The following is a 26499-nucleotide window of genomic DNA, read 5'->3' on the forward strand; positions in this document are numbered from 1 at the left end:
ATTTTGAATGCACTGGTTAATCAAAAAAGCAGAAATCTAACACCATGGTTTTAGTTTTCTAGGACCTCAGGACTCAGAAAGCCACTTTGTTTTATTATTTTATTGATTCATGCAATAGGATAGTATAGTGCCATGGTTTAGCCGCAGCCAGCACCACGCAGCCACTCGCTCACTCCCCCCCTTCCCCAGTGGGATGGGGGAGAGAATCAGGAAAAACTCGTGGGTTGAGATAAAAACAGTTTAATAGGACAGCAAGAGAGAAGGAAACAACAATGATAACAATAATACTACTACTAACAAAGAACTCGTACAAGAACGAGTGATGCCCAATACAGCAATTGCTCACCATCTGGTGATCGATAACCCAATCCCGAGCAGCGATTCCCTGCCCCCGGCCAACTCCAGTTTATGTACTGGGCATGACATCATATGGTAGGGAATATCTCTTTGGCCAGCCTGGGTCAGCTGTCCCGGCTGTGCCCCCTCCCAGCTCCCCCGAGCACCTCTCCACTGGCATGGGGGAGCATGAAGAGTCCTTGACTTAGTACAAACACTACAACTACTTGGCCACAACTAAAACTTCAGTGTGTTATCAACATCATTCTCATACTGACTCCAAAGCACGGCGCTGTACCAACTATCGGGGGGGAAAAAAAAAAAAACAACTCCACCCAAGCCAAAACCAGGACAGTACAGTACCCACCCCTTATTTCATAACATTTACATCATGCCCAGGTCCTACACTTTTCAATACATTCCACTTATTCATCATTACTCTTCCTGTCTTCCTCTATTACATTCCATATGGAAATTCTTTAAAGGCTGTAAATTTGGGAGGAAAAAACTAGGACTTAAATTCAATAAATTGGTTATTTGATAGAAATGGATAATGTAAATAAAATTAAATTTGAGTCAAAATCCAATGAAACTGGAATCAAAACTATGATACATACAAATTTGTATCAATAGAAAACTGTGGTCGTTAAAATTCAGATGTAGGAACCCCATAAAATTCAGAATTAAGACAAAAACATGCAATTATAACCTTCAGTAGAAACGTGGGAAAGGCAAAGTTTATGCCAACATACAATAACAATATTTTGTTACATCAAGTGAGGTACAGAGAGAACAAAACAGGGAGAGAAAACCTCATTTTCTGTCACATAAGCTCTTCTTCCCCATACAGGTGTCCTTGTGCTTCTCTGTCTTGCAAGTAGAAAAGAGTTTCCGGACCATTGGGTCCAGAACATCAACATTATCATCATTCAATTATCAGTTTGCACTTGAAATATGTTATGAAGCTTGACTGTAATCCTCTGAAAGAGGTTGCTCCCACGTCTCACTCTTATGATTGACAAACACCTTCTTTTAATAACCAGTGAAAATCTGTCCATATCTGTAATTGTGCTGAGTGGCCATTCAATGTTTACAACTTTTCCCTTGATGATTATTTTTTTAATTATTATTTCATATTTATTTACATGGCATTTGTGTGCAGGTTACTATACAAGCTGTCTTAAAGGAATTCGGTTGGGGTAATTGCAACAATCTATTTAAAAGAGTAAGCACTCTGCACAGGTTATTTTAATGTGCCCACACAGAACACTAGTGCTAGTTTGCTTCTAGCATCAGAGCTAATTCACTTTGAGATGATGACTGGGTACCTCTAAACTCCACTGAAGTATTGTACCATAGACATATTCTATTAATAAATCCAGCATAGAGATTTAAAATGGCTAACTTAAAAATTCAAGCAATTTTCACAATTTTTTACAGTTCTCTTTACCTCTCATAAGCCTAGGGATCATCCCAGATTTATAATAAGTATCTATGAGTATTTATAATGCTTACAGCTTTTATCCTAGGAAATAATGACTCTCTTAACAGAATGCAGCGGCGTCAGGGGAAATTCAGATTGGACATCAGGAAAAAGTTCTGCACGGAGGGGGTGGTCGGTCACTGGAACAGGCTCCCCAGGGAAGCGGTCACGGCACCAAGCCTGTCAGAGTTCAAGGAGCATCTGGATGATACTTTTAGTCATATGGTTTAGTTTTGGGTAGTCCTGCAAGGAGCAGGGAATTGGACTTGATCATCTCTATGGGTCCCTTTCAACTTGAGATACTCTATGATTCTATGACACTTTCCTTTAGATATTCCATGGGAAAGTGTGCAGAACAGAGATTAAAAGAAGGAATGGTATTCTTTACACCTATTTTTGTCTGCAAGTGTAGAACATTACATTTGTAAACACGTCATTCTGAAATTAGAAAGTGTAAGGATTAAGATTATTTACAAAATTTAATTTTTTCCCCTGTGCCTATGAATTATGAGAAACAGAACAAGGAGACAAAACACATATCTGTTTTTCAGATCAGCTATTATTATTTGCACAAAAGCCAGCCACATTTAAGGCACAGAAGATTTGGCAGTCTTTTGTTAGCACCATAGTAATGTATTATTTTGTCCCATAGTACAGCTGTCTCAATACTCAAAATAGTTTTCATTTAGGAACTGTTAATTAATACTGTATTTTACCAACATTATTTACCATGTCTCCACCTGATTTGTTTACTTCCCCAATTTTTTCTTTACAGCATCAACGTGAACAGGTACCCATGAACAGACCATGGCAGAGCCAGAGAATTCATTTCTCCAGACCAACAATCCCATGTCTAAGACCACACCAATCCTCTCTATTCCTACAATTCCCTCCTACATTAACTATCTACTTTCCAGTTTCTGCAAGAAGAAAAGCAGAGGTCCACCAGCCACCAAACACTGTGCAACTCTAATTTATCCCCAGCAAGTAGTTCATCATCATATAATTAAAGATTGCATCATAAAACATGTGAAGAAGGGGACAAAAGTAGGATGGTTGAGGATAAAATGTTAAACGAATGGTGCTCAGTCCCCCAGCATTAGAACTACACAGTCTCTTATGTAATATTTCTTAACAGTTTAATTCAGACTTTTTCCTTTGAATAAAAAAGGCTGTTAAATCAGAAAGTGTTCCAGCTTCTCTTTATTCAGAAATTGGTTTTAAAGTGCCTCTCATCATCCCTCTTTCAGATTGAATGCAGACCTCTTCACTGTTCTGTTATCAAACTATCTTCTCTGAAGTTAAAAGCTATGTTCCCTTTTCACTGTCTCATGCAGAAATATAATATAGGCAAAAAGACACAGAAGCCATCTTCCAATTACTAAGTTAGAGATGAAACTGCCTTCTCCAAAGCCTTCAGCATGACTCCTCTTATACTGAGGCTGGCAGAAATGCACAGTTCTTTTCTTTCTCTCTTGTATGAGGGAGAAATTGTTAATTACAAAATGCAGATTGAAAGAATGGTTTAAGTGTGCTGTTGTACTTCATGATGCACCGAGATTACTTGGTAACAAAATCCTTCATTGCATCTTTATCTCAGAAATATGGAAACAACCTACTCAGAAAGAAGAGCCTGAAAATTAGAAGGTGGGTAAGGTCAGTGTCCCAGAATATTAAGCAAGAGAACATTTGTGGAAGAACAGATACTGCAAGTAGGGGACTGGAGCATATTCAATATAATATGTTAATGATCATTAATTAACATTTATTTAAGGGAGCTGGTGCTTGTATGTCCCCCTACACTAATAATATTAAAGGCTACTGGTGAAGGAGACCAAACCTATAAGGAAGCAGGCTCACTGCCCCTGAGGCTTTTTGTGCCCTTAAGGGTGTGAAGATCATAACCACTCAAGATCAAAAATCATTGTAGTTAGGGCTGGCCAGCCTCTCTCTACAGAATTTATGAGCCATTTACAGCTGTTAACTACATCACTGGAGGAAATCTCTCCTGCTATTCTTTTTCTCTTAAAGACATATTAATGAGGCACAAACCTGTTTTTCTGCTCTTCTTTGCAGGCACTTAATCTCAGTGCTCAGTCATGACAGATAGGCATAAATACAGCTCCAGGCCACCCAGCTCTTTATTACAAGAGTGACAGTCCCATGGTATGTTTCGCCACATCCATGGGCCATTTTCTGGACTTCTGCCCCTCAATTTCATTTATATTCTCTTCCTCTAGCCTGCACTCACAACAGCTGTTACCATTGAAATGCCTGTTACCAAGATCAACACAAAGTTCCACAAGCATACCACCAAGCATTGCTATGGTATTAAACATTCTGAAAAAGGGGTTCTGTAGTTTTTAGAGAACTTAGAATGGAAATTTTTCACATCCCATTAACCTTGTCCTCTGCAGTTGATATGATTTTTTGGGGAAGGGAAGAGAGGAGGGCATGTAATCTCTCCCAGGTGGTTCTTACTCTAATGAAAGTAATACCAGTGGTGTTACGACTTTTCCCCCTCTACCATTACACCTTACAGGGTGGGAATCTGCCCCAGCATTCTCGCTCCCTCACCCACATCTCTCCTAGGATACACTGATCTTGCTATGCCCTTGTTCTTTCCGTAGGCCAGAAAAGAACAATGCCATTGGGAGAGAAGGGAAGAGGAAGCACAGACTTTCCACCCTCTTCCCCTTGCTGAAGGACCATGGTGAGGCCAGCTGTGTCCCTGCAGCCATGGAGCTCCACACTGGAGCAGATCTCCACCTGCAGCCCATGGAGGACCTCACGCCTGAGCAGGTGGATGTGCGTGAAGCAGGCTGACCCCACAGGAAGCCCACACTGGAGCAAGCTCCTTCCTGGCAGGACCTGGGGCCCCGTGGAGAGAAGAGCCCAGGCTGGAGCAGGTTTGCTGGCAGGACTTGTGACCCCACGGGGGACCCACGCTGGAGCAGCCTGTTCCTGAAGGACGGCACCCCGTGGCAGGGACCCAGGCTGGAGCAGTTCATGAAGAACTGCAGCCTGTGGGAAGGACTCACATTGGAGAAGTTCATGGAGGACTGTCTCCCGTGGGAGGGGACCCCACGCTGGTGCAGGGGCAGAGTGTGAGGAATCCTCCCCCTGAGGAGGAAGGAGCGGCAGAGACAGCGTGTGATGAACTGACCACAACCCCCATTCCCCGTCCCCCTGCGCCACTCGGGGGGAGGAGGGAGAGAAACAGGGAGCGAAGTTGAGCCCAGGAAGAAAGGAGGGTGGAGGGAAGGTGTTTTAAGATTTCCTTTCATTTCTTATTATCCTACTCTGATTTGATTGGCAATAAATTAAACTAATTTCCTCAAGTCGAGCCTGTTTTGCCCATGACAGTAATTGGTGAATAATCTCTCCCTGCTCTTATTTTGACCCACAAGCTTCTCATTATATTTTCTCTCTCCTGCCCAGCTGAGAAGGGGAGTGATAGAGAGGCTTTGGTGGGCACCCGGCATCCAGCCAGGGTCAATCCACCACAGGCATCATTCACCTTTAGAATTACAATACTATCTTTATGTGAGTAATAGAGCTTCTAACATTTATAGCCTTCTGAAATATTTTTAGTTTTGTTCCACACCCAGAAATTAAAAGTGTTCTGGAAGCCGGTCTCAGCCACTTACAAGAAACAAAGAAGCTAAAACAGCAATTCCAATAATGATACTGGAGCTATAATCCTCAGTTACTGGAAACAGAGTTTGTGATCTGACTTGTGTATGATGGCTTCACGGCAGTACACATATGTGAGGTGTCTTTACTATTGCCTCTATTTTAAAGCAAACACAAATGCTGAAAATCTTACCAAAGAAGGAGTCTTTTTGAAGGACCTCTTAAATTCAAAGCATTAAAGACTTTCCCATCTCCTTTCCATGATTCTTAGCCTTTTATTTGAGTATGCCCAGTAATGACAGGAAAACAACACAGAAAAAGTGTTGTAGCAGCCAAAAAATATTAGAGGGCCTGATGAAAAACAATGAACTCACTTCTACTGGCATCAGTCTGTGGCCTGACTTAGCTGATGTGGTCTTGTGCTTACCTGGAAGGATAGGCTGACCCTGCTGTAAAACAGGAAGCTCCATAGATGTTTCCCCATCAGCCTGGTCCCAGGCCAGCCATCGATGTGCAGGGAAAGAAAACTGCTCCCCGGAGAAAAGGTTCAGCAACTGCACCTAGACAGCACCAAGAACTGCAATTTAAGTTGATGATCTCAGTCCAGATAGAACAGACCATGAAATGTGTGGGATGCTGTTGAAATGTGTTGCAGGTAGAGATCTGTGGCACGATCACAAAACCATGGATTTGGGGCATGTCTGCTCCCTGGATACAACTGACTCCAATGTGACTTTTCACTCAGTCAGACTCGAAAGTGCAGGGCAGAGTAACTAAAGTGCAGCCGAGAAACAGGGTTTATCAGCTCAGGCACAGTCCCACAACATATAGCCATGATGTTCCAGCTTGTAAATCCACGTGGGCTGGCACCAGGTGGCATGGCTACCAAATGCGATAGTTCTCTCTAGGAAGTTGGCAATGCTTGCAGTTCTATTCCTTTAAATTACTTTCTTACCAGAAATTAAAGGAACAGGTTTTGATTCTTCAACACTGCTTGTGACATAAATAAACCATGAAAGTACTAGCCCCAACAGCAGTCTGCCCCACACAATTTTCTTCCATGCCCAACTTGTAGCATATATATGCACACCAGCTGAAGAAGGGAAGGAGGTCTAGTTATTTTGTACTTCGAAGTATTCCTTACTAGGCACCTCAGAGGCTGCTGTATATTAGAATAGTCCCTGATTATGCTAATTTATACTAGTAGCTACACTAGATTTTGGACTAGCCGGGAGAAGCAAAGACACTTCTACCTGTAGTTTCACTCCAGCTCTGTGCTTTGCAGAATCTAATCTCCTTATGCTTTGAAGAATCTAATCACCTTAATTTGAATATTGAACAAATTCAGAATTACTGGAAACATTTTTATCTCTTTTACTGCTTGAATACTAAACTTTAAAGAAAGAGATTCATCTTGTCTGGAAAACCTGGCACATCTCAGCCCGTCAGCGTCAACTGATACATATTGAAAAGGGAGCTTGGATTAACAAAGCAGCACCACTGTCGACATTTTCAGGCCTGATACCATCTCAGTACAGAGACAGACACAGAAACCATGGGATACTGATGGAGGACTAGCATGCCTAACTACCAGTAAAGCTCTGCGGTTGTAGAGCACTCTCTCTTCATTATTTCAGATCTCTTATTTCTCTTATTTCAGATCTTCCAGAAGAATGTACGTTTCCCAAGGAATAATGACGTTAGGCATCTGATGAGCCCTCTGTAGGTCGTTTCTCTTCTATGAAGTCTGGAAATCAGTGGCTATACTCCTTTGGCTCTCTACCATACAAAATGTTGGGTTACTTGTAGAGTGTGTTTGGTTGAATGTATTTCTTTTCTTTGACTTTCTGTCCAAAGTTGCAAAGAGGGAATGACCTAACCCTGGCTGATGAATCACTCCTTAAAAACTGTGCCTGATTGACCGAGATTTGGTAAGGAGACAATTAAAATTCTTAAGCCAGTAATCAGTGACACACTGAAATGTTGAATCCTTCTTTTAAAATTTTACTGTTGCTTTCCATTAATATATCCTATCTGGGAAGTGAGAAGGGGAACAATAATTTCTCTTTTTTTCCCTTTTTTTTGGTCAGACTTCTTCAATCTATTAATTTAAATGGGTGTCTTATACAAAGTAGGCAGTGCAGCCTCTATTCACAGAGGTTGGTGTACAACAAACCTGCAAAGGTTCATTTGTTGAGTTAGCTTTTATGATGACCAAAACTTGCAATAGCAAAATCAAGCACACAAATGAAACTTTTCTATAAGAGAACACCCACTGTTCTCCTCTAGCTTCTCAACTCAGATACACTTTAGAAATTGCTGGTAACCTGTCCCTCTGTCTCACAGGACAAAGCTATGAGATATTTTCCACCATTTCACTGCTTACATGCACATTTATGAAAAGAAAAATAGCAAGGAACAGAAGAAAAAAGCATCTTAAATGATATTCTGACTCCAGCATTCCCCAAAACACAGCACAGCTGGAAAACAAATACCTAGGTTTTATATCAGGCAATCCTCACGTGAATTGAAAGGTATATAACCCCTATAATTCTGGCATGAAATCAGAGTGATACTACCAGTGACACAATATTTCAGTGTAGACATGCATTGGCTAGACATGAACTGACAACATCTTGCCTAAACTTCAGTTAACGCTGCCCAGACCTTCCTTACTCTTCCTTCTGAGTCTCTGTCCCAGATGAAAACAACTAGTTAACTAGTTGTTTTCTAACTGACAACTAGAAACTGCAGAGCTTGAATGTTATATCAGTGAATATTTAACTTCAGTGGACACTTGGTATTGGATTCATCTAGATTTACCCACAAGTACCATTATAACGAGTTTATCAGCAGCTTCACCCTTCATAAACTGTTGTCTCTTAACTGAAGGATAAGAAACTCTGACACAAAGAGGGAAGTGTTCCAGGCATGCATAACATATCATTGGCACGTAGTACATCACCGATGTTAAGGATAAAAGCCAGATCCTTTCATTCCCATTCCAGAAACCTATATACTATGTTTCATGACTGAAGATTCAAGCAGAACTTGCTGATTCTATTTATTATCTTTGCTTTACCTGAATCAAGGTCTTTTTTAAATAAGGAGGGAAAAGAACCTGTTATTATCTTTTTCTCCTCAGAGACACAGAACTAGAAACATTTGCAATGTAGCTCTGGTGCTGTGCATAAGGACCCAGCGTCAGCCACAGGTTTGAGGAGGACTTGGCTAGGCTGAGTTCAATGACATTCTGGGTTTCAGCAAACTCTAGACACTCCATAGCATACAAAGGCTGTAGGAGACTCAGACTACAGCAGCCAACTTAAGCAGTCTTTCTTGCTGACCAGCCACACATTTTTAAAGAAACATAATGTACAGCTCTCACTAAACTGCGAACAGCCAAGACATACCATCTTAAGCTGCCTTTAATTCCACACAAAAACACTCCTTCATAAATTCTCTCTTAAATGAAGCTGCAAGCATTTGATGAGGTTAATATACTTATGCTAGGGATTTTTTCTGACACATATTTTGACTCCATTGTCATAGTGGCTGCTTTTGGAAAGATAAAATTCTTTTTCACTGCTTTTACCTCTTCACAGTGCCAGGCAGGAGAGTTTCCTGCATTCGTATGTCCTATGCGTATTTTGTAGAGATGTCCTATGTTTCCAGTATTAACCTGTAAAAGAAACACAACTGATGAAACACGGAACATTTGTTAAAAGGAAAAGACATGCAACAAAAATTAATTTAGTAACTGTCAGGTGACACTTTTGTTTAAAGGAATTAATTATTCTGATATTTAAACAAGCATTTCCAAAATATTTTGTTCCCGATAAATCATTAGAATCTTGGCTGGGAAATGAGAATCTGGGACAGCCCTCAGAAAACCTGTTGGCCTGCCAAACCACTTAAATGGCTTCAGGATGCTGCTGTAGCTGTTTTGTTCCCCACTCAACATTGGCCTCAGTGGGAGATGAATACAGACTGTAAGTATGACCAAAAAGCAAAAGTGTCTTGACCCTAAACGCTGGCTCAGTTTAGCATCTATACCACTGACCTGCTACAAAATGAGTGTCTCCCAAACACCCCACACACACCTCTGAGTTTCTCCCTACCCCTCCAGGAGGGTATGCCTTACAGTTTTGGAAACAACTGTGTTCAGCTTTGATGTTTCTTTTTACAAATCATTTCAATTAAGTCATCTTAAAAAGCTATATTTGAAAGGTTAGCTCTTGGGCAGGCTGTGGATAAGTGTGTCCAGTACAGATAACAGGGCACTGAGGGAATGTGAAAGTTATTCAAACAACTAGTTAAGAACATAAGTGTAGAAATAAAAAGCTTATCTTCAAGGAACTGGAAACACACCACGACTGTCTTCCCTCCTTGCTGTATAATTTTTTTTCGTATTACGTAGGCTGGATTTTCTGTCCTTCTGTTGTTTTCTGTAGAATTCATTTTCATGTTTTCATTTACAGTGTAGAGGTGGGTGTGAAATGACTCCCCTGTACCATGAACTTCCCTGAACTCAGTGTTATAAACAATAAAGAGACAGAGCAGCAAGGACAGACCAGAGTTAACTGAGATCTAGCATACAGCACAAGCAGAGAGGCTTTCTCTTTCTATACATTTCGGAGTAAGCACTCCTTAATTGTATTCAGGGCTATGGACACTCACCTAAGAGGGGAATCCTAGATCCCAAACCAGGGACTGCCCCCATATTTTGCATTTAAAAGTCATTGGAGCTGAAATTAATTGCAATAATGGGAGCAGGAAACAAAGCCAACAATACCTATTGTGAAGACAGTATTTTTATCCGTCAGGCACCTGGTTACTTATTTTATCCACTCCTTTCAATCTTATATTTGGATATTTTTTGATATCACAGATAGAGAATGGCATATTATCAGAGGTGCTGGATTCTTCTGAGAAACTCCATCAGACTGAAGGGGGCTAAGAACTGCATTTCCTATGTCCCAAGCAGCTACGAGGCTATTGTGAAAAAGGTGACCTCTCACCAATGCTGCCACTGAATACCTTTTCTCAGGAGGGGACTTGCTATGCTGGGTACTAACAATGGAAGCACTTCTTTGTTATACGGCCCTATAGCTGGCTCCTGCTAGAGACACCCACTGACAACCCATATGCACACTCAAGCTATGCAGCTTTTGATAAGAGACCTATTCTGGCTCACTTAAATCATTATGCCACAAGACTGATGGGGGAGAAATTTGCTTGTGTAACTAGGTGTAGAAGCAGCTTCAGACAGACAGACTTTATTACAGGTATAAAAATTGCCATTATTTAAATAAAACAGCAGACATTTAACAAAGTTAAAAATTTATTCCGTACCCTAATTTTGCACTTCCTCATTTCATTTTTAATTTTGTAGCTGCATTTCAAATTTAAAAACTAAACAAGTTTCTGTTGTCCTATATTTCTTGGTATTTTCTTAGGCACTAAGTAAATTAACGAGTAGTTCTTAAAGAGACAAGAGATATGTTGGAGCAAATCATCTTTGGATAGGGGAGTTGGGAAGGATACCAAATGTAGTTCAACATTTAAGTCCTCTTTCTTGTTTCCAGATATGTGCACCATGCAAAAAACTGACTGTCTTTTCATCACATAAATTTTGAAATGTCATGCAATCTGGCAGGATGCAAGAGTACAACAATGAATATATATTACTTACTGTGAAGATGTCTTCATTGCCTCTCTGAAATAATTTTCCCTCTTCTCCATCAAGAAAAATAGGCCCCGAACTGCTGTGATCCCCATACAATGTAATATAAACCTTCGAGCTTGTTCCTGCAGATGGCATATTGCTGGTGAAGACTGATACCTTCCATTGCCTAGCTATCAAAAGATAAAAAGACTCACTGAATTACTTAAACTCAAGATTCGTAAGCAAAATGCATTTCAGTAATCAAAATTCTAGATAATATCATGTCAAGGAGCACAGAAATACGTATTTCACAAAATTACAGCAGGCAAATATTGAGTTTGCTATGTTGGGTACGCAAAAATGTAGAAATGTCAGGTTGCATTCACATGTTTTACTGCATAGGCCATACGACAAAGGCAAATTTGCATGAACATGGATCACTTCTCAAACACAGTTTTGAAATATTGTATTAAATTGTACTAAATATGGCTTTCTGTTCAGTTAGGATATATCAGCTCTGCCTAGTGCAGTGCTGCATAATGACAGCCATGAAATTACAAACTTATCACTTCAAGCATTAGGGTGTCTCAAAGCAAATTAGCTCTTGCTGAAAGAGACCTCTTTAAGAAAGGCTTGTATCTCCGCAAGGATGGGGTGGGCTATGCAGATGCAACAGCTTGCTTGGAGTCCACTGAAGGATTGCCAACATATTCTTGCGTTGCAGTGTTGGCATTATACTCTGAGATACTAATACTCTTTCCATGGTTAAATTTCATAATTACCAAGACCAAGTATATGGATTTAGGCTTTGGTTTAGTTGAAGCTGAGTATCAATGGCATGGAATTAAGGGAAATGGTATCACCGAGGGATGGCTGATAACAGGAAGGAATATTAGGAAAACACCCTCACTCCCAATGTTTCTAATGAGCTGATACCAATCTCAAATGGTATACATTTAACCACCTCCCAGGCTTGCTCAGGTTGTTTTGCACCACTGATTAATATCACTGTTTCTTAAAAGAGAACTTCCTTTAAAATACACAGCAGTAATAAAGGGCCTTACTGACTACAGAAGTCACCTACCATCTAAAGACTCATTTATGCTCACATTTTACCTGTATTACTGACTTTTCCCTCCCTCAGAGTATCTTTGATCCTGTCTGCTCTGATCCTCTAAAACACGAAGAAATAATATGGCGATGATGAGTGAGCTCATTATGCTATGATTAACTTTGTGTTTATTGACTGAGATACTTCACATAGATCTGTGTGTCTGAAACCCCAGGCAATAAACTATCCTGCAGTTCTGCTGTGAGATTCAGTGGAAATCACTTTTGTTTTGAGTGTCACTCAGTATTTTCAGTATTTTCGCCATGGGCATTTTCTTAAAGGAGTCAATGGACGTTGATCATGATACATACACAGAATCATGCTGTAGCAGAATATTATTTGAGGACTAGTTAAACCAATAACTTGAGGAATTTGCGTTTAGTTTTCTGTGGCATTCTGGAAAGAAAAAGGTAAGATTAATATTTTTGCCTTCTCATGTTTAGCCATGTCCAAAAGGAGAAGATATTTAATAAATTGATAATTAGGCTGACCTAGGCATGGTGCATTCAGTACCTTTCTATCTAGGAAAAAAATGAGTTGAGAATATATGTCCTTCATACCATTTAGCAGTTTGAATAATTAATACTGCTTTTAATAAAAGACAGAAAACCAGCCACAGTAAAGGCACATTATCAAATCTAACATATTCATGAGACCTGATGTCCCATGTGCCGTAAGAAGAGCTGGCGGGGAAGGCGACCGGCCTGGCTGAACAGGGCGATTTTGCTGGGACTCAGGGAAAAGAGGAGAGTTTATCACCTCTGGAAGAAGGGGCAGGCAACTCACGAAGAGTACAAGGATCTCGTTAGGTCAAGCAGGGACAAAATTAGAAAGGCAAAAGCCCAGCTAGAGCTCAGTCTGGCCACAGTCGTAAAGGATAATAAAAAATGTTTTTACAAATATATTAACAACAAAAAGAGAGGCAAGGAGAATCTCCATCCCCTACTGGATATGGCGGGGAACATTGTCTCCAAGGACGAGGACAAGGCTGAGGTACTTAATGCCTTCTTTGCCTCAGTCTTTAATAGCCAGTCCAGGTATCCACAGGGTATTCAGCCCCCTGAGCTGGAAGATGGGGATGGAGAGCACAATGTACTCCTCATTATCCAGGAGGAAGCAGTCAAGGACATGCTAAACCACCTGGACACACACAAGTCTATGGGCCCTGATGGGATCCACCCGAGAGTACTGAGAGAGCTGGCGGAGGAGCTTGCCAAGCCACTCTCCATCATTTATCAGCAGTCCTGGTTAACAGGGGAGGTCCCAGAAGACTGGAGGCTTGCCAGTGACGCCCGTCTACAAGAAAGGCCGGAAGGAGGATCCTGGGAACTACAGGCCTGTCAGCTTGACCTCTGTACTGGGGAAGATTATGGAGCAGTTGGTCTTGAGAGTGCTCACAGGGTACCTGCAGGACAACCAAGGGATCAGGCCCAGCCATCATGGGTTCATGAAAGGCAGGTCCTGCTTGATCAACCTGATCTCCTTCTATGACCAGGTGACGCGCCTAGTGGATGAGGGAAAGACTGTGTCTAGACGTTGTCTACCTGGACTTTAGTAAAGCCTTTGACAGCATGTCCCACAGCATTCTCCTGGAGAAACTGGTAGCTCGTGGCTTAGACAGGTTTACTCTTCGCTGGGTAAGGAACTGGCTGGATGGCCGAGCCCAGAGAGTTGTGGTGAACGGTGTTAAATCCGGCTGGCGGCCGGTCACAAGCGGTGTTCCCCAGGGCTCGGTTCTGGGGCCGGTCTTGTTCAATATCTTTATCGATGATCTGGATGAGGGAATCGAGTGCTCCCTCAGTAAGTTTGCAGATGACACCAAGTTGGGTAGGAGTGTTGATCTGCTGGAGGGTAGGAGGGCTCTGCAGAGGGATCAGGACAGGCTGGATTGATGGGCAGAGGCCAACTGTATGAGGTTTAATAAGGCCAAATGCAGGGTCCTGCACTTTGGCCACAATAACCCCATGCAACGCTACAGGCTTGGGGAGGAGTGGCTGGAGAGCAGCCCGGCAGAAAGGGACCTGGGGTTGCTGGTTGACAGCCGGCTGAACATGAGCCGGCAGTGTGCCCAGGTGGCCAAGAAGGCCAACAGCGTCCTGGCCTGTATCAGAACTAGTGTGGCCAGCAGGAGTAGGGAAGTGATCGTGCCGCTGTACTCGGCACTGGTGAGGCTGCACCTTGAATCCTGTGTTCAGTTTTGGGCCCCTCACTACAAGAAGGATGTTGAGGTGCTGGAGCGTGTCCAGAGAAGGGCAACGAAGATGGTGAGGGGTCTGGAGCACAAGTCTTATGAGGAGCAGCTGAGGGAGCTGGGGTTGTTTAGTCTGAAGAAGAGGAGGCTGAGAGGAGACCTTATCGCTCTCTACAACTACCTGAAAGGGGGTTGTGGCGACGAGGGTGTTGGTCTCTTCTCCCAAGTAACTAGTGATAGGACAAGAGGAAATGGCCTCAAGTTGCACCAGGGGAGGTTTAGATTGGATATTAGGAAAAATTTTTTCACTGAGAGAGTGGTCAGGCATTGGAACAGGCTGCCCAGGGAGGTGGTGGAGTCACCATCTCTGGAAGTGTTCAAAAAACGTGTGGATGTGGCGCTTCAGAACATGGTTTAGGGGACATGGTGGCGCTGGATTAATGGTTGGACTTGATGATCTTGAAGGTCCTTTCCAACCCAGAGATTCTGTGATTCTGTGATTCTGTGATGGTAGATTCCATAAATCTTGCTCGTGTCTTGCTATAACCATTGAGCTATAGCCATTGAGAAAATTTTTACTTCTGTGTGGCCATCATGCTTTGTGTGTAAAACATACATTCCTTGGGAAATGCAGTATTGTAGAATCAGTAGCTATTAAAATCATAGATATTCTCTCCCATACTCTGATGGGAGAGACAGAGAGACGTTAACAACACACTTGGTTCATCTTTGAGGACAAGCTTCAAGACCTTGAAATTCTACTGTAGTGTTCTGGGAGCTACTTATTTATTTGAAAAATGCTTCTCAGTCCATGACCTGAATAGAAGATGTGAAAATTTTGGAAGACAGAGACAGAATCTTAGAGAAGTTATATCGCTTAAGAGTAGGTGTCTAAAATATACTATTATAATGAGAAATTTGGAGTATACACCACTACTCAATTTTAAAGAGATATTCTTAAAGCAGCACTTTTCTGAAACTACTGTGAATGTGCAGCTATTGTACCAATGCCTCCTAAGTAATTATATTGTCGTTATTAAGTAATAAATTGCCAAACAGCTACTCTTACCAACAGATTAAACTTCATCATTACAAGAATTGTCATAGCCTGAACACATTAAATTGAAAGAATAGGGAAAAAATAGTGACTGTGAGACCTGAGGAGGAGAAATAACTGGCAGAATCACATTTTCAAACAACACAGCAGTGTGACCCTTCTCAAAAGTTGCTGTAATCTGCTTTTTCCACAGCTGAAGTTAGCTTGCTCTTTCTATTACAAAAGGGGTTCCAAAGCAGTGTCTGCTCCAACTTTGTGAGCCATGACTGATGACAGGTGATGATATAATCCTCCATGTTAATCTTACTTATAGCTGAGAAACTAGCATATGTATACATCACCTAAGTCACTCTATGTAGGTGTATCTAACCTCTTGTCTTAGTTTAGTTTATTAAGGTAAGAAAATTGCACTAAACAGTCCCGCTAATTCTTACAGTGTATTAACATGGTAATTAGACTATCTGATAACATCAGTGCTATAAAAGTCAAGCAACTTGTTTAGCAGTGATAAATTAAACAATTAAACAGTCTTGCTTTCTTCTGATATCCATAGAAGTAAAGAGAAATATGCCTTATGCATTTCAGAAAGTAAAACAATGATACCAGAGTATTGCTTATATACACTCAAATTGAGGAGCCTAACACTTCTGAGAAATCAGTAATTTCTCATTAGTTGTTGTATTATATACACTGTTAGATATGCAAAACCACACCATCAGCTTTCTATATATCACAGTATAAATAGTAGTGATTACTACAGATCACTGTCGTCTTCTCCAATACAGGGTTTTCAGTCTCTTGGAGCCTTTCCTGTTAATAGTTTCCAGTCTTCATCGCTACATACATGAGAATATTCACTGCAAAAGCCAGTAGAAGATCTGTTTGACCATTTTTTTCAGGTCAAATAAATTCTCTACTGTGTAACATAACTCTTTTGTATATAAGCCTGTCATGCACTGGCAATGACATCTGTTTGAAAATGTAACTGTGAGATATTGTTGAAAGAAAAAAAAAAACAACAAAAACCCCAGAAAATAATGTATTTAGATGAAACACTAGTGCTGACTGTTATTAAACAAGATTTTTGTATGATTTATATTCTTTAAAGCCCCTTAATATTTATATTGGTTCATGGTAAAATTAGTCCAGAATGTCTTTGATTCAAAAATAGCTAATTTTCATAACCAAGAGAAGAGGTTAATGAAGTTAATTGAACTGAAAAGCGAGGTATAGCAAAGGAAAATAAATCAAAAGAGTAAAAAGTTTATTTAACCATACACATTAAAAGAGATTAAGCAAAGAAGGACTGTACACTATGTGCTGAATTTGAGAACAGGAACTAAGTATGCCTATACAATAAAGTTAAAAAATACCTCTTTTTTTTAAATATTTTTTTTGTAAGAATGGTGACATACAGATTGGGAAATGTCAGCACTGTTGACAAGAATGGGCTATGGAATGGCAAATTTAAAATGGACAATCAGAATGGATGACGAGTGCACTGGGAGACTGAAACACATGTATCTTACACCAAAGCAATACCAGATAATGTTCTTGAACACTTTTTAAGTGAATGGGTAGTTATCTCTAGATAGATACAGCTAAACAGAAAAGAAGGTTACCAGCATCAGATACATTACTGCAGATACATTGCACAAGGTATCCAGACTTTCATTGTCCAAGTACGCAGTCTCATCCATGGTGTTGAGAATTCCTCTTTGTACGCAAGGAAATTACAGTAGCTCTAATCTATCCAAGCATTATATGACAAATTAGTAGCTAAAATGGAGACGTGGATTAGTGCAAGACTGTAGAGGAACAAAATAACTAGCCAAATCGGAAATTATACATTTGTGCAGAAGTGAAAACATTAATTTAGGGATACTAGTAAGTTTCTCAGGAACTGGTGTTCGAATTTATCTGGATTTCATATTTTCACCAATGTACTGCATAAAGTAGGTAATTTTGTAACACAATCGCTAAGAATTGTTGAAGTATAAGAGGATCAGAAAATTCAGAGTAGTAGAAAAGGGATAATATATAAGAGCACAAAGTGCAAGGAAATGTTTTTTAAAAATACTACCAAAACTTAATGCTATGAACAGGGGATTTATCACTTAAAAATATAGAGGAAAATTGAGTCATCAATGTGACTGTAAGATGCACCAGGAGAGAGATTTCTAAGTAGACAAATTTTTCTGTCAGTGTCCCAGAGTTCAGAGAGACAATCTTTTAAATAAAGTTTAAAGAAAGTTTTGCATAAAGTTTTGGTAACCATATTAAAAAAAAAGTTATTGAAAGTAGAAAAGGTCCTGAGAAAGACATAAAGTTTTGGTAACCATATTAAAAAAAAATTTATTGAAATTAGAAAAGGTCCTGAGAAAGACAACCATGATGATTAGAAGATTTTTCCCAGGAGGAAAAAGACGTATCTAAGAAAATGACAGTGATGGCTTTGGGACACATGTATATAAAATAACCATTACTAGGCTTAGGACAGAAATTAGAAAACTGGTAAGACAGACATCAGAAGAAGAACTCAAGCTCTAGAAGATCCCTCCAGTGGAAGCTGTTATGACCATAGATAATATGTTTTAAAATGAGATTTAGTAATTAAATGGAATTATTTACCTAATTGTGTGGCTTCTTTCTAGTGGGGAGCTAAACTAGATAAACTGAAAATTCCTGGGACTGTGATCTATATGTTATGTTGGCTGTCTTTTTTAGTAATGGCAAGAATGCCTTCGAGAAGAATGGATAATCTATATAAAGCCCTTGAATGCCTGCTGAATTGTTTTTTACCATGTTCTTTACACATTATTTAATATGTTTTTTACTTCCAAGTATATTTTATCCTGACTTATTCAGAAAGACTCTATGCCTTTTGCAGTTAATTTGAAGAATTAAGCTACCTTTATTAAGGTATTACTCCTCATGGTGTTTTTCCCTCTGTCAATCAGTACATTGCTCTAGTCACCAGCATTGTGAGGTTCTCTCTTCAGCCTTCTCCAATATTACCTAATGAAAGCAATTTTATTTCATCTGTATATCTCAGCCACTTAATATTCTATATCTTCCCTGAACCATTAAGGAATATATAAACCCTTTGACAGTATGGTACATCTCACTGTCAACCTTTTGTCCCGCTTTGAGATGAGCATTTTATTCCTCCTCTTTCAGTTAATGTACTGAAATCAGAAGCAAGTCTTTCAGTTAATATAACAATCATTTCACCACTTGCTGTGGTCTCTGCTAATTGTACCTTCAGGCAGTACCTCACGTCTCACCTTTTGAGCGCTTTGTTTGCTCAGTAACCCTATAATAATCATCTGATCAAAAGTTCTTTGAACCTTGATCTGAAAAAGTTAAGGTGCTGTGAATACAGCACAAAGACTGAAATTATGGAGACATATATATAGCTGTTAACATACCTATCTAACTTTTAGATGTTATTTACAGCATAGAAGCCTGGTATTCAGAATGCTACATGTCATTTAGTTGGATTCTGGTAATTTTGAGCTTTATTTTCCAAACTTAGGTTTTATTTCCGTATTGACATGTAAAAGGATGAAAAAATACCATTGAGACTCTTCACTCAGAGCAGTTCTAAAACATGCAAAGGAGGATGCCAAAAAATGTGGAGATGGAGGAAAGAACATCAGAAACAAGGTCAGCATAGGAAATAACACACAGCTATTTGGTATGAAATATATTAGACGATACGTGTTGCTTTAGGGCTGTAATGTCAGTTTATTACAAAGTATACACTGCTTCAAACAACAGAAATATATCAGTTTTTTGCAGGGAAATATATCTGCCACTGGACTCCTAAAAGAACTGAAGAGTGCTTCTAGGTTTCCTACCTGTACTGCAAACCCCTTTTGCTCCAGATCCAACTTCTACTTCCCCTCCATGTGCCTTCTGTCTCACAGGGAGACAATCAAAGCCACTGGGCCAAAAGGGATTCGTGTCAGCCTTTAATTAGGTCCCCAGTCTGGATGACCAAAGGATTATGATCCAGGGCTTATCACAGTATGTACATGTCATAGTCTAATGTCTAGACACAGCCTCCAAGAGTACAGGATGGCCAAATTCTCATACTGAAAAATAACACCTTCTCATCAGGTATATCTCTGACATCATTGACATTGGAACAAGGTACTAGGCAATGTTAGGGATTAAAATCTAACCGAAAACCTGAAATACTCTACCTAATCACAGTATACATTAAATATTTTCCAATTTTATATTTAAAATCATTTACTGAAAATTGTAAACCATATATACGTGCTTACTACACACACATAATATTCAAAAATGCTGTAAACAGGTATCCAAAATCATTCTAGTGACAGATTGAAAGATCCTGAAACATTGCATATGCCTTGGATTCTCGTAAAACAACATATTTAAAAAAAAAAAAAAAAAAAACAAAACCGAACAAACAAAGGAGACATGGACCACCTTTAAAGTACAGAGGTTAAAGAACACACAACTAAAACTTGTAGTATATGTAGAACCATTTTAAGAGTAAGTGGTGTTGCCTCAGAAGGGAATATGGCAAGAACAGTCAGGAAGTCCATTGACACACAGCCTCCCTTCTCAGTTCTTGTGGCATCCCAGCAGCAATAAATATGCTCCTTTCCTAGTATCCTCTGGGTAAGAGGCAAACTTCATTTGGGGTCTGCGTGATCTTATATACATGCTGAAAGATCTCTTTACTCACATAAATATTTGGAAGTTGGCCTTTAAAAACTGAAATAGCAATTTGATAATTTTAATCTATATAAAATTAGACTTCTGTTTCCTACTTTTAATTGTATTACAGCATTTGAATAGTATTTCCTACTTTAATTTCAAATTAAACATATCTGTTGATTTTGTTGTAGAAAAAGCATTTCTACTGAAAGACAGTTCTCAAGCCCCTTCTCAAATGGCATTGAGGAATCTTACCTTAAAACTCTGGTGAATATTTCAAATTTCAGTTCTCTGTTCTAACAAGTAGTGGTTGTTTCTCTACAAATAAGATGGCTGGTATATAACTGAATATCTCTGAACAGATAACGTTTCAAGGAAAAACTGTTTTTTAACCAAGAAATCACTGTCTTAGAAGAACAGCTTTTCTTCCTATGCTGGTTCCCATAAAAATCTAAGTTATCATAAGATAATAATATAAACCTGTATTTCAGCAATGATATACAATTGTGCTTTATATTTATCTAGGTCTAGGCTGTATTCACATTGGGAGTTTTATTTGGTGTGGCATTCAGCAGTTTATTTTGTGATTTTTTTTTTCTGAACATATTTTCACTAATCTAATGTTATAGAAATTCCAAGCTCCCTACTACAAGTCTTTCTCATCTTTACTGTTTCCATTGCCCGCTGTACAAAAGCAAACTTCTTCTTCTTCTTCTTCTTCTCCTTCTTTTTCTTCTTGTGCAGGAAAGGCATTTTTATTTTCCAGTTTTTCAGAGGCATTATGTTCAATGTTATTTAAAGATGTGTCATACTTCAGAAATGTTTCAGAATGACAGGTTTTTGCTGGATCTGCCAGCATGGGAGAAAATTTTTCTCCAATGATATGAATTAGGCTTATTCTTAGGGTTTGGCATATTTTTGGCTTTCTGTTGGGTAGATCACTATTTGTGCCTATCACAAGATCACTAGGTATGTGTTTGGTTACATTATTTTGACAGTTGCTGACTTCCATGGGTTTTACATTTGTATCCTCTATATCATGTAACTTCCCTAAACTGCTTGTGCCTTTCAGAGTTGAAGTTGCAAGTATTCCAAAGCTACTAATAAAATCTAAGGTGTTATTAGCATAAAACCTATTAAAAATATTATTGGCAATCTTATTGATACAGTTATTCTTCAGAATCACATGACTATTTTCATCTGTTATTAAATCTTCACAGGACCATTGCATATGTTCACTCTTTTTGGCCAACAAACAGAGACCCAGCTGGTTCTCGATATCAGATGCCTTTCGGTAGGCATATCCTCTCTGTTCCTCATTAATTGGTGTTACTGTCACCATTAGTATTGGACAATGTTGGCCACATATAGCATGGAGTTTATCCAGAGAATCTTCTTCCTGAAGAGCACTTCTGTTAGCGTTACTAACATCAGTTGGCTGAGACTGTATGGGCTCATCATTTAAAGGCTGTTCCAATGGGTGCACTTTGTTATCAGGCAATCTAAATTCTACAGATGTAAAAGCTGAAAAATTAGTATCAGCCTGTGTGGAAAGATGTGTGGAAGTAGAACCTTCCATGACTGATGGTTTGATCTTTTCTTTGTTTGCTGCGGGAAGGGAATTGATCTTACCATTGCGGCTACGTTTGCTTTTTGCACCTATGTCATCCTGAAAGGGGTCTGAATCACTATTATGAGGTATATTGAAGTAGTTGCAAAAATTTTCAGAGGGTTTAGCCATGTCTTCAAGTTCTGAAGAAGAGATTTCATTGAGGACTGGGTACTGATTCAGATTGCCAAAGTGTGAGTATGGGACATCATCACTGTTAGTATCAAGGACTGTATCTGTTGATGTTGTATCCACATTACCATACATTCCAATCTGTTCAGGTGGAGATCTTCTTATCAAATGATTTTCTTTGAGGAGCCATTTGCCTTTCTCTATTAATATTCCTTCATCTTCATTTGTTCCTATGCTAGCTTGACAATGCTGCGTTGGAGATTCCCCTGAAAAGTCATTAGTATAACTTGTCTCTTCTCTGTTAAGAGTAAGTTGTGGTGTTGGTAAAGAAGTATCTTCTCTTCTTGATATAGTGTTGTCTTTGTTGATGTTTATTGGAAATTCTTGTGAAGGTAGTGAAGAATGTGACAACTTCTCTGCAGAACAAGACCTAGGTCCTTGAGAAAAAAAAATATTTTTTTCCACCACTGCAGAGTGGAATTCTTCAGCACCCTTTTGAAATACTTTCGACACATAAGGAAAACCTTTGTGAAAGTCAGGCTTAAATGAAGCTTCCGTCTTACCATAAAGTCGTTCAATAGTTCTTTTTACATAGCCAGTATTATAATGTTTTTCAAGTACTGCTTCCTCCCCGCTCTCATTGGTCAAATCACTGGACGCTCTAAAGCTACAATCACTCTCTTCAGTATCTGGTCTGTAATCCGACCAGTCTGAAGTCGCAGGACTTTTCAAGCATTTTTTTAGTTGAGAAGTGTCTAAACACATTTTATTCTCCAGTTCTTCTCCTTGCAATTTCTGTTCTCCTTCACTCATATCACATTCTGTAATTTGCTTTGATTCATAACAAAATGATAATGGAGAGACTGTAGATAACCTCTCAGAGGTTTCCTCACCAGTTTCTGTTTCTTCCTTGTGTTCCTGTACAGAATAATCCTCATTATTATAGTATACAGAGGTTTCAGCAGCTAGTTTAAGTTGGTTATTTGTTTTTTTGTCATTACCTGCTGACTTTGGATCATCTTTCTCATCTTCACTTTTATCACTAACAACATGTATAATGTCTCTTGCACCTTCTAACTCAGAAGTATCCTGATCTAAAATGTGATTTTTATCATTAGAAGTTACACTATGAACTGTTGAGTTAGGTTCTACTGAAGTTTCTGACTCTTCATTAGTGAATGACATATCAGTGCTTTTATCTTGAGATTTTTTATATAGGCTATCAGGCATTTCTTCATTTTTTTCAGGTGGCTCTATAGCTGATGCAAGGCTACAGGTATTTGAATTAGTATTGGCATATTGACCATCTAGCTGCGTTTTGGGAGCACTCAAGTCTAAATTCTCTGTTTCCCTACAAAGATCTTTCTGTATATCAAAGCAGCTTTCTAATTCATCAGTCAATTTTAGAGCTTCTTCAGAATTTACACTGTCCTTCGGAGCACTAGGCTCAACTGATATTTCATTTTTATGCAAATGTGTACCATTATGAATTTCAGATATGGGCATGTTCTCATGGCAATGTGTGGAGTCCTGCTTTTTGAGTTCCCTCCCAAATTGCACTAAGTTATTTTCTGTTGATTGTTGAAAATGTGAGAAAGCAGCCTTCAGTTCATCAACTTTTTCTATGACTGTAGTTTGTTTCAGAAATTGTAACTGTGTAAGTATTTCAGAACAGCTACAGGTAGCTTTTTGCATATCATCTTTGATTGTCCCAGTCGAACCATCTCTCAGATTCAGTACAAGTAGCCAAGCTAGGAGCACGTTGGAGGAAGAACCAAAAGATGAAGGAGAAAGATCTGAAAGGCTGCAAGCTTTTCCTATACATCCACTATGTTCTTTCTGGAGACCAAGCAAAGCTGATTGCAGTTCATGCAGCAACATGCTAGACATGCAATTATTCTGAACATCAATTCCCATTTTCTCATTGGCAATTGCACAATCAACTTGAACAGCAACTTCAGATTTTTTTCTTTGACATAGGTTGGTATCTTGAATATCAACTTCTGACACATTGTCATGTGTTTCATGAAACAAGTGTAGCTTACCACCATGATGAAATTCTGACTTTAGTGAATACTTGGCTTCTTCTACTATAGTTGTATTAGCATGAATCAAAGAGTCAGTTTGTTTTTCACCTGAATCCTTGGCTGATTCTTCTAAAGTTCCCGATTCACAAATTGGCTTTAATGTTTTTTTGGTTAGATTATGTTCAAGCAGATGTTTTTTTTCAGTCACATGCACTTTATTTGTGATAAATCTTCCTTCTTTATCTATAGAAGCATCAGTATTTTCCTTAGGAAAATGACAGACATTGCTATTCTCTACGTTCCCTTTTTTATTTATAGGGGGCAAGACAGAATTTGGTGACAAGTTTTTCAGCCAGGTTTGGACATAATTTTCAACTGAATGCTCAACAACCTCCTCTTGAAAATCCTCCTGGGTTAAAGCCTCTAATGTAATGGCTCTCTCTGACTTATTTAACTTATCTGCACTTTTATTTAGATTTTTCTTCATCCCCTTTTGCTTTTTCTCTTTCTTTGATGATAAATTTTCCAAAATATTCTTTTCCTTTTTTTTTTTTTCCAAATTAAGATTCTTTGGCACTTTTGACAATGGCTTTAAGATCACTGATGAGTTCGGTGTCTGTTCAAAAGAATTGGTTGTGAGATGTGTGCCATCTTTCTCAGTACTCTGTGTATCCTGACTGTGTTCAGATTCATTGTTTGAATCAACTGTCACTAGGCCATCTTCACTCTTTGCAGATGAAACAATACTATTTTTTTTACCTGACTTCATTTTTACCTTGGCCAACTTGTTGTTATTACTTCTAGGTTTTTTATTAGATGATAATCCATTTTGTTCCACTGAATCCTGGTGATAGAACTCATCTTCAGGACATACGCTTTTGCCTGAATTGACAGACCCATCATTGTTTTTTACAGAAAAATCTGTTCCTTTCTTCTGAGGGATTTCAGAATAATTATCCATAGCTTCTGTTGTGGAATCCTGTGTGGTTTTGCTTGTGATATCCATTCCCTCACTTTTAATTATCCCTGAAATTTCTTTATCTTTTTTATTTTCATATGTACCTTGCTCTAGAAAGTTAGATGATTTTCTCCTCTTCTTTTTGGTGAAGGAAGATGTAGATTGGCTGTCATCAGTGAAATGTGTTGCTGTCACAGATTCAGTCCTGACACTGATTTGATTCTCACTTTCAGGGACAGTAGGAAAGAATCCAGTTGTTGGATCTATTTTCTCAGTAGAAACTTTACTACATGGAGATACCATCATCTGCATCTGTCTATGTCCGGGACAGGCTGAATGCACTGAATCTTGAGAAATAGGTAATAAGTCAGCAGCTTTGGATTTCATTTCTTCTTTTGATTGACATAATTCTGAATATCTAACGAAAGAACTCACTGACCTTTTTATTTGTTTAACGTCATATGACTTATGGATGTGGTCTGCTGAACCTGGCCTATCTGCCTGGTAAATTTTTGATGATGGTATGAAATCACCGATGTTAGCTTTGCAGGTTGATACTAAACTATTATATGTACCTTGTTCCACAACCGATTTCTCTAATATATTCTGTACCAATTCATCCTCATCAGGCACTTCTAATGTCTTCCTATTTGTGATTTCTATTAAATCGTTACTTTTGTGGCTTACTTTAAAATGCATTTCTTGTTTTATATTCTTTGAAGAAAGTTCTAATAAATTATTTTCACTCATCTCACTAAACTTTGGATTACTGACACTTGATTTTTTTCTGCCTGAATGAGCTACAATGCAATACTCAGATTTATTTGATCTGTTCTGTATTTCCTCACTGTAGGAAAACTGTCCTATTGTCTTCTCCTGAACCTCTTTCTCAGAAACCAAGGTGACACTTTCAACTACTGCTTTCTTTTGTCTAACACGCCTTGGCCCAGGGGTAGGAGGCCTGTAAAAGCGAGGCCTGGTATTATCCTCAGGTGCATTGTTCACATCTAGATCTGCAAAATCGTTCTTCTTATAGATACTACAACCAGCAATTTTTAAATCAGACTCTGATTCTTTGTCTGACACTTCTGCATTGAATTGCTGTAATAAATCTCCCTCTTCTTTACTGTGGCTCTTCAAAAACAGAGCGTCTTTTGGTTTTATATGTTCTGATACCTTTACATTGGATAAGCAGTCTTCCGCACGCATTGCAGAATTGCAAATGGTGGTATTTTTGTCATCAGAAAGGCCAGCACGACTTACAGTGGTTGTCCATTTAATGGTTTCTTCCTCTTTAATTTTGAATCGAACTTTCATTTCCACTGTGATACTGCCATCTTGATTAACGTGAACAGATTTCTCAATGTCATCTTCATACTGTGCCACAGATAAGTCTTCACCAGTAACTGACTGATTTCCTCCTACACTATTATGACTGTCAGGAGCATAGGAAGAATCTGAGTTGTTATCATTTGAGTTATCATTGCTGGACCCTTTATCAGAAGAAACTGAGAATATCTGAGATCTTGAGCTAGAGCTCATTTCAGCTCTTGCTACCAATAATTACATTGAAAGAACCCGAATTAATTCAGT

At 39.1% G+C, this 26499-nt stretch overlaps 1 protein-coding gene across 1 annotated transcript in view; it reads right to left on the reverse strand.

Moving 5' to 3' along the window:
• The window catches only part of RP1 (RP1 axonemal microtubule associated), a gene marked incomplete at its 3' end in the record, with an annotated part of 200765 nt that overhangs the window by 169124 nt on the left and 5142 nt on the right, over positions 1–26499 (reverse strand). The window contains exons 3-5 of the mRNA XM_081996424.1: positions 11151–11314; positions 9051–9137; positions 5883–6015 (exon numbers count right to left, since the gene is read on the reverse strand). Of these exons, the coding sequence (XP_081852550.1) occupies positions 5883–6015; positions 9051–9137; positions 11151–11314 (384 nt within the window). The remainder of the gene's footprint in view (positions 1–5882; positions 6016–9050; positions 9138–11150; positions 11315–26499) is intronic.

The sequence above is a fragment of the Phaethon aethereus genome (genome assembly GCF_964289735.1).
Source record: "Phaethon aethereus genome assembly, chromosome: 2".
Taxonomy (NCBI): domain Eukaryota; kingdom Metazoa; phylum Chordata; class Aves; order Phaethontiformes; family Phaethontidae; genus Phaethon; species Phaethon aethereus.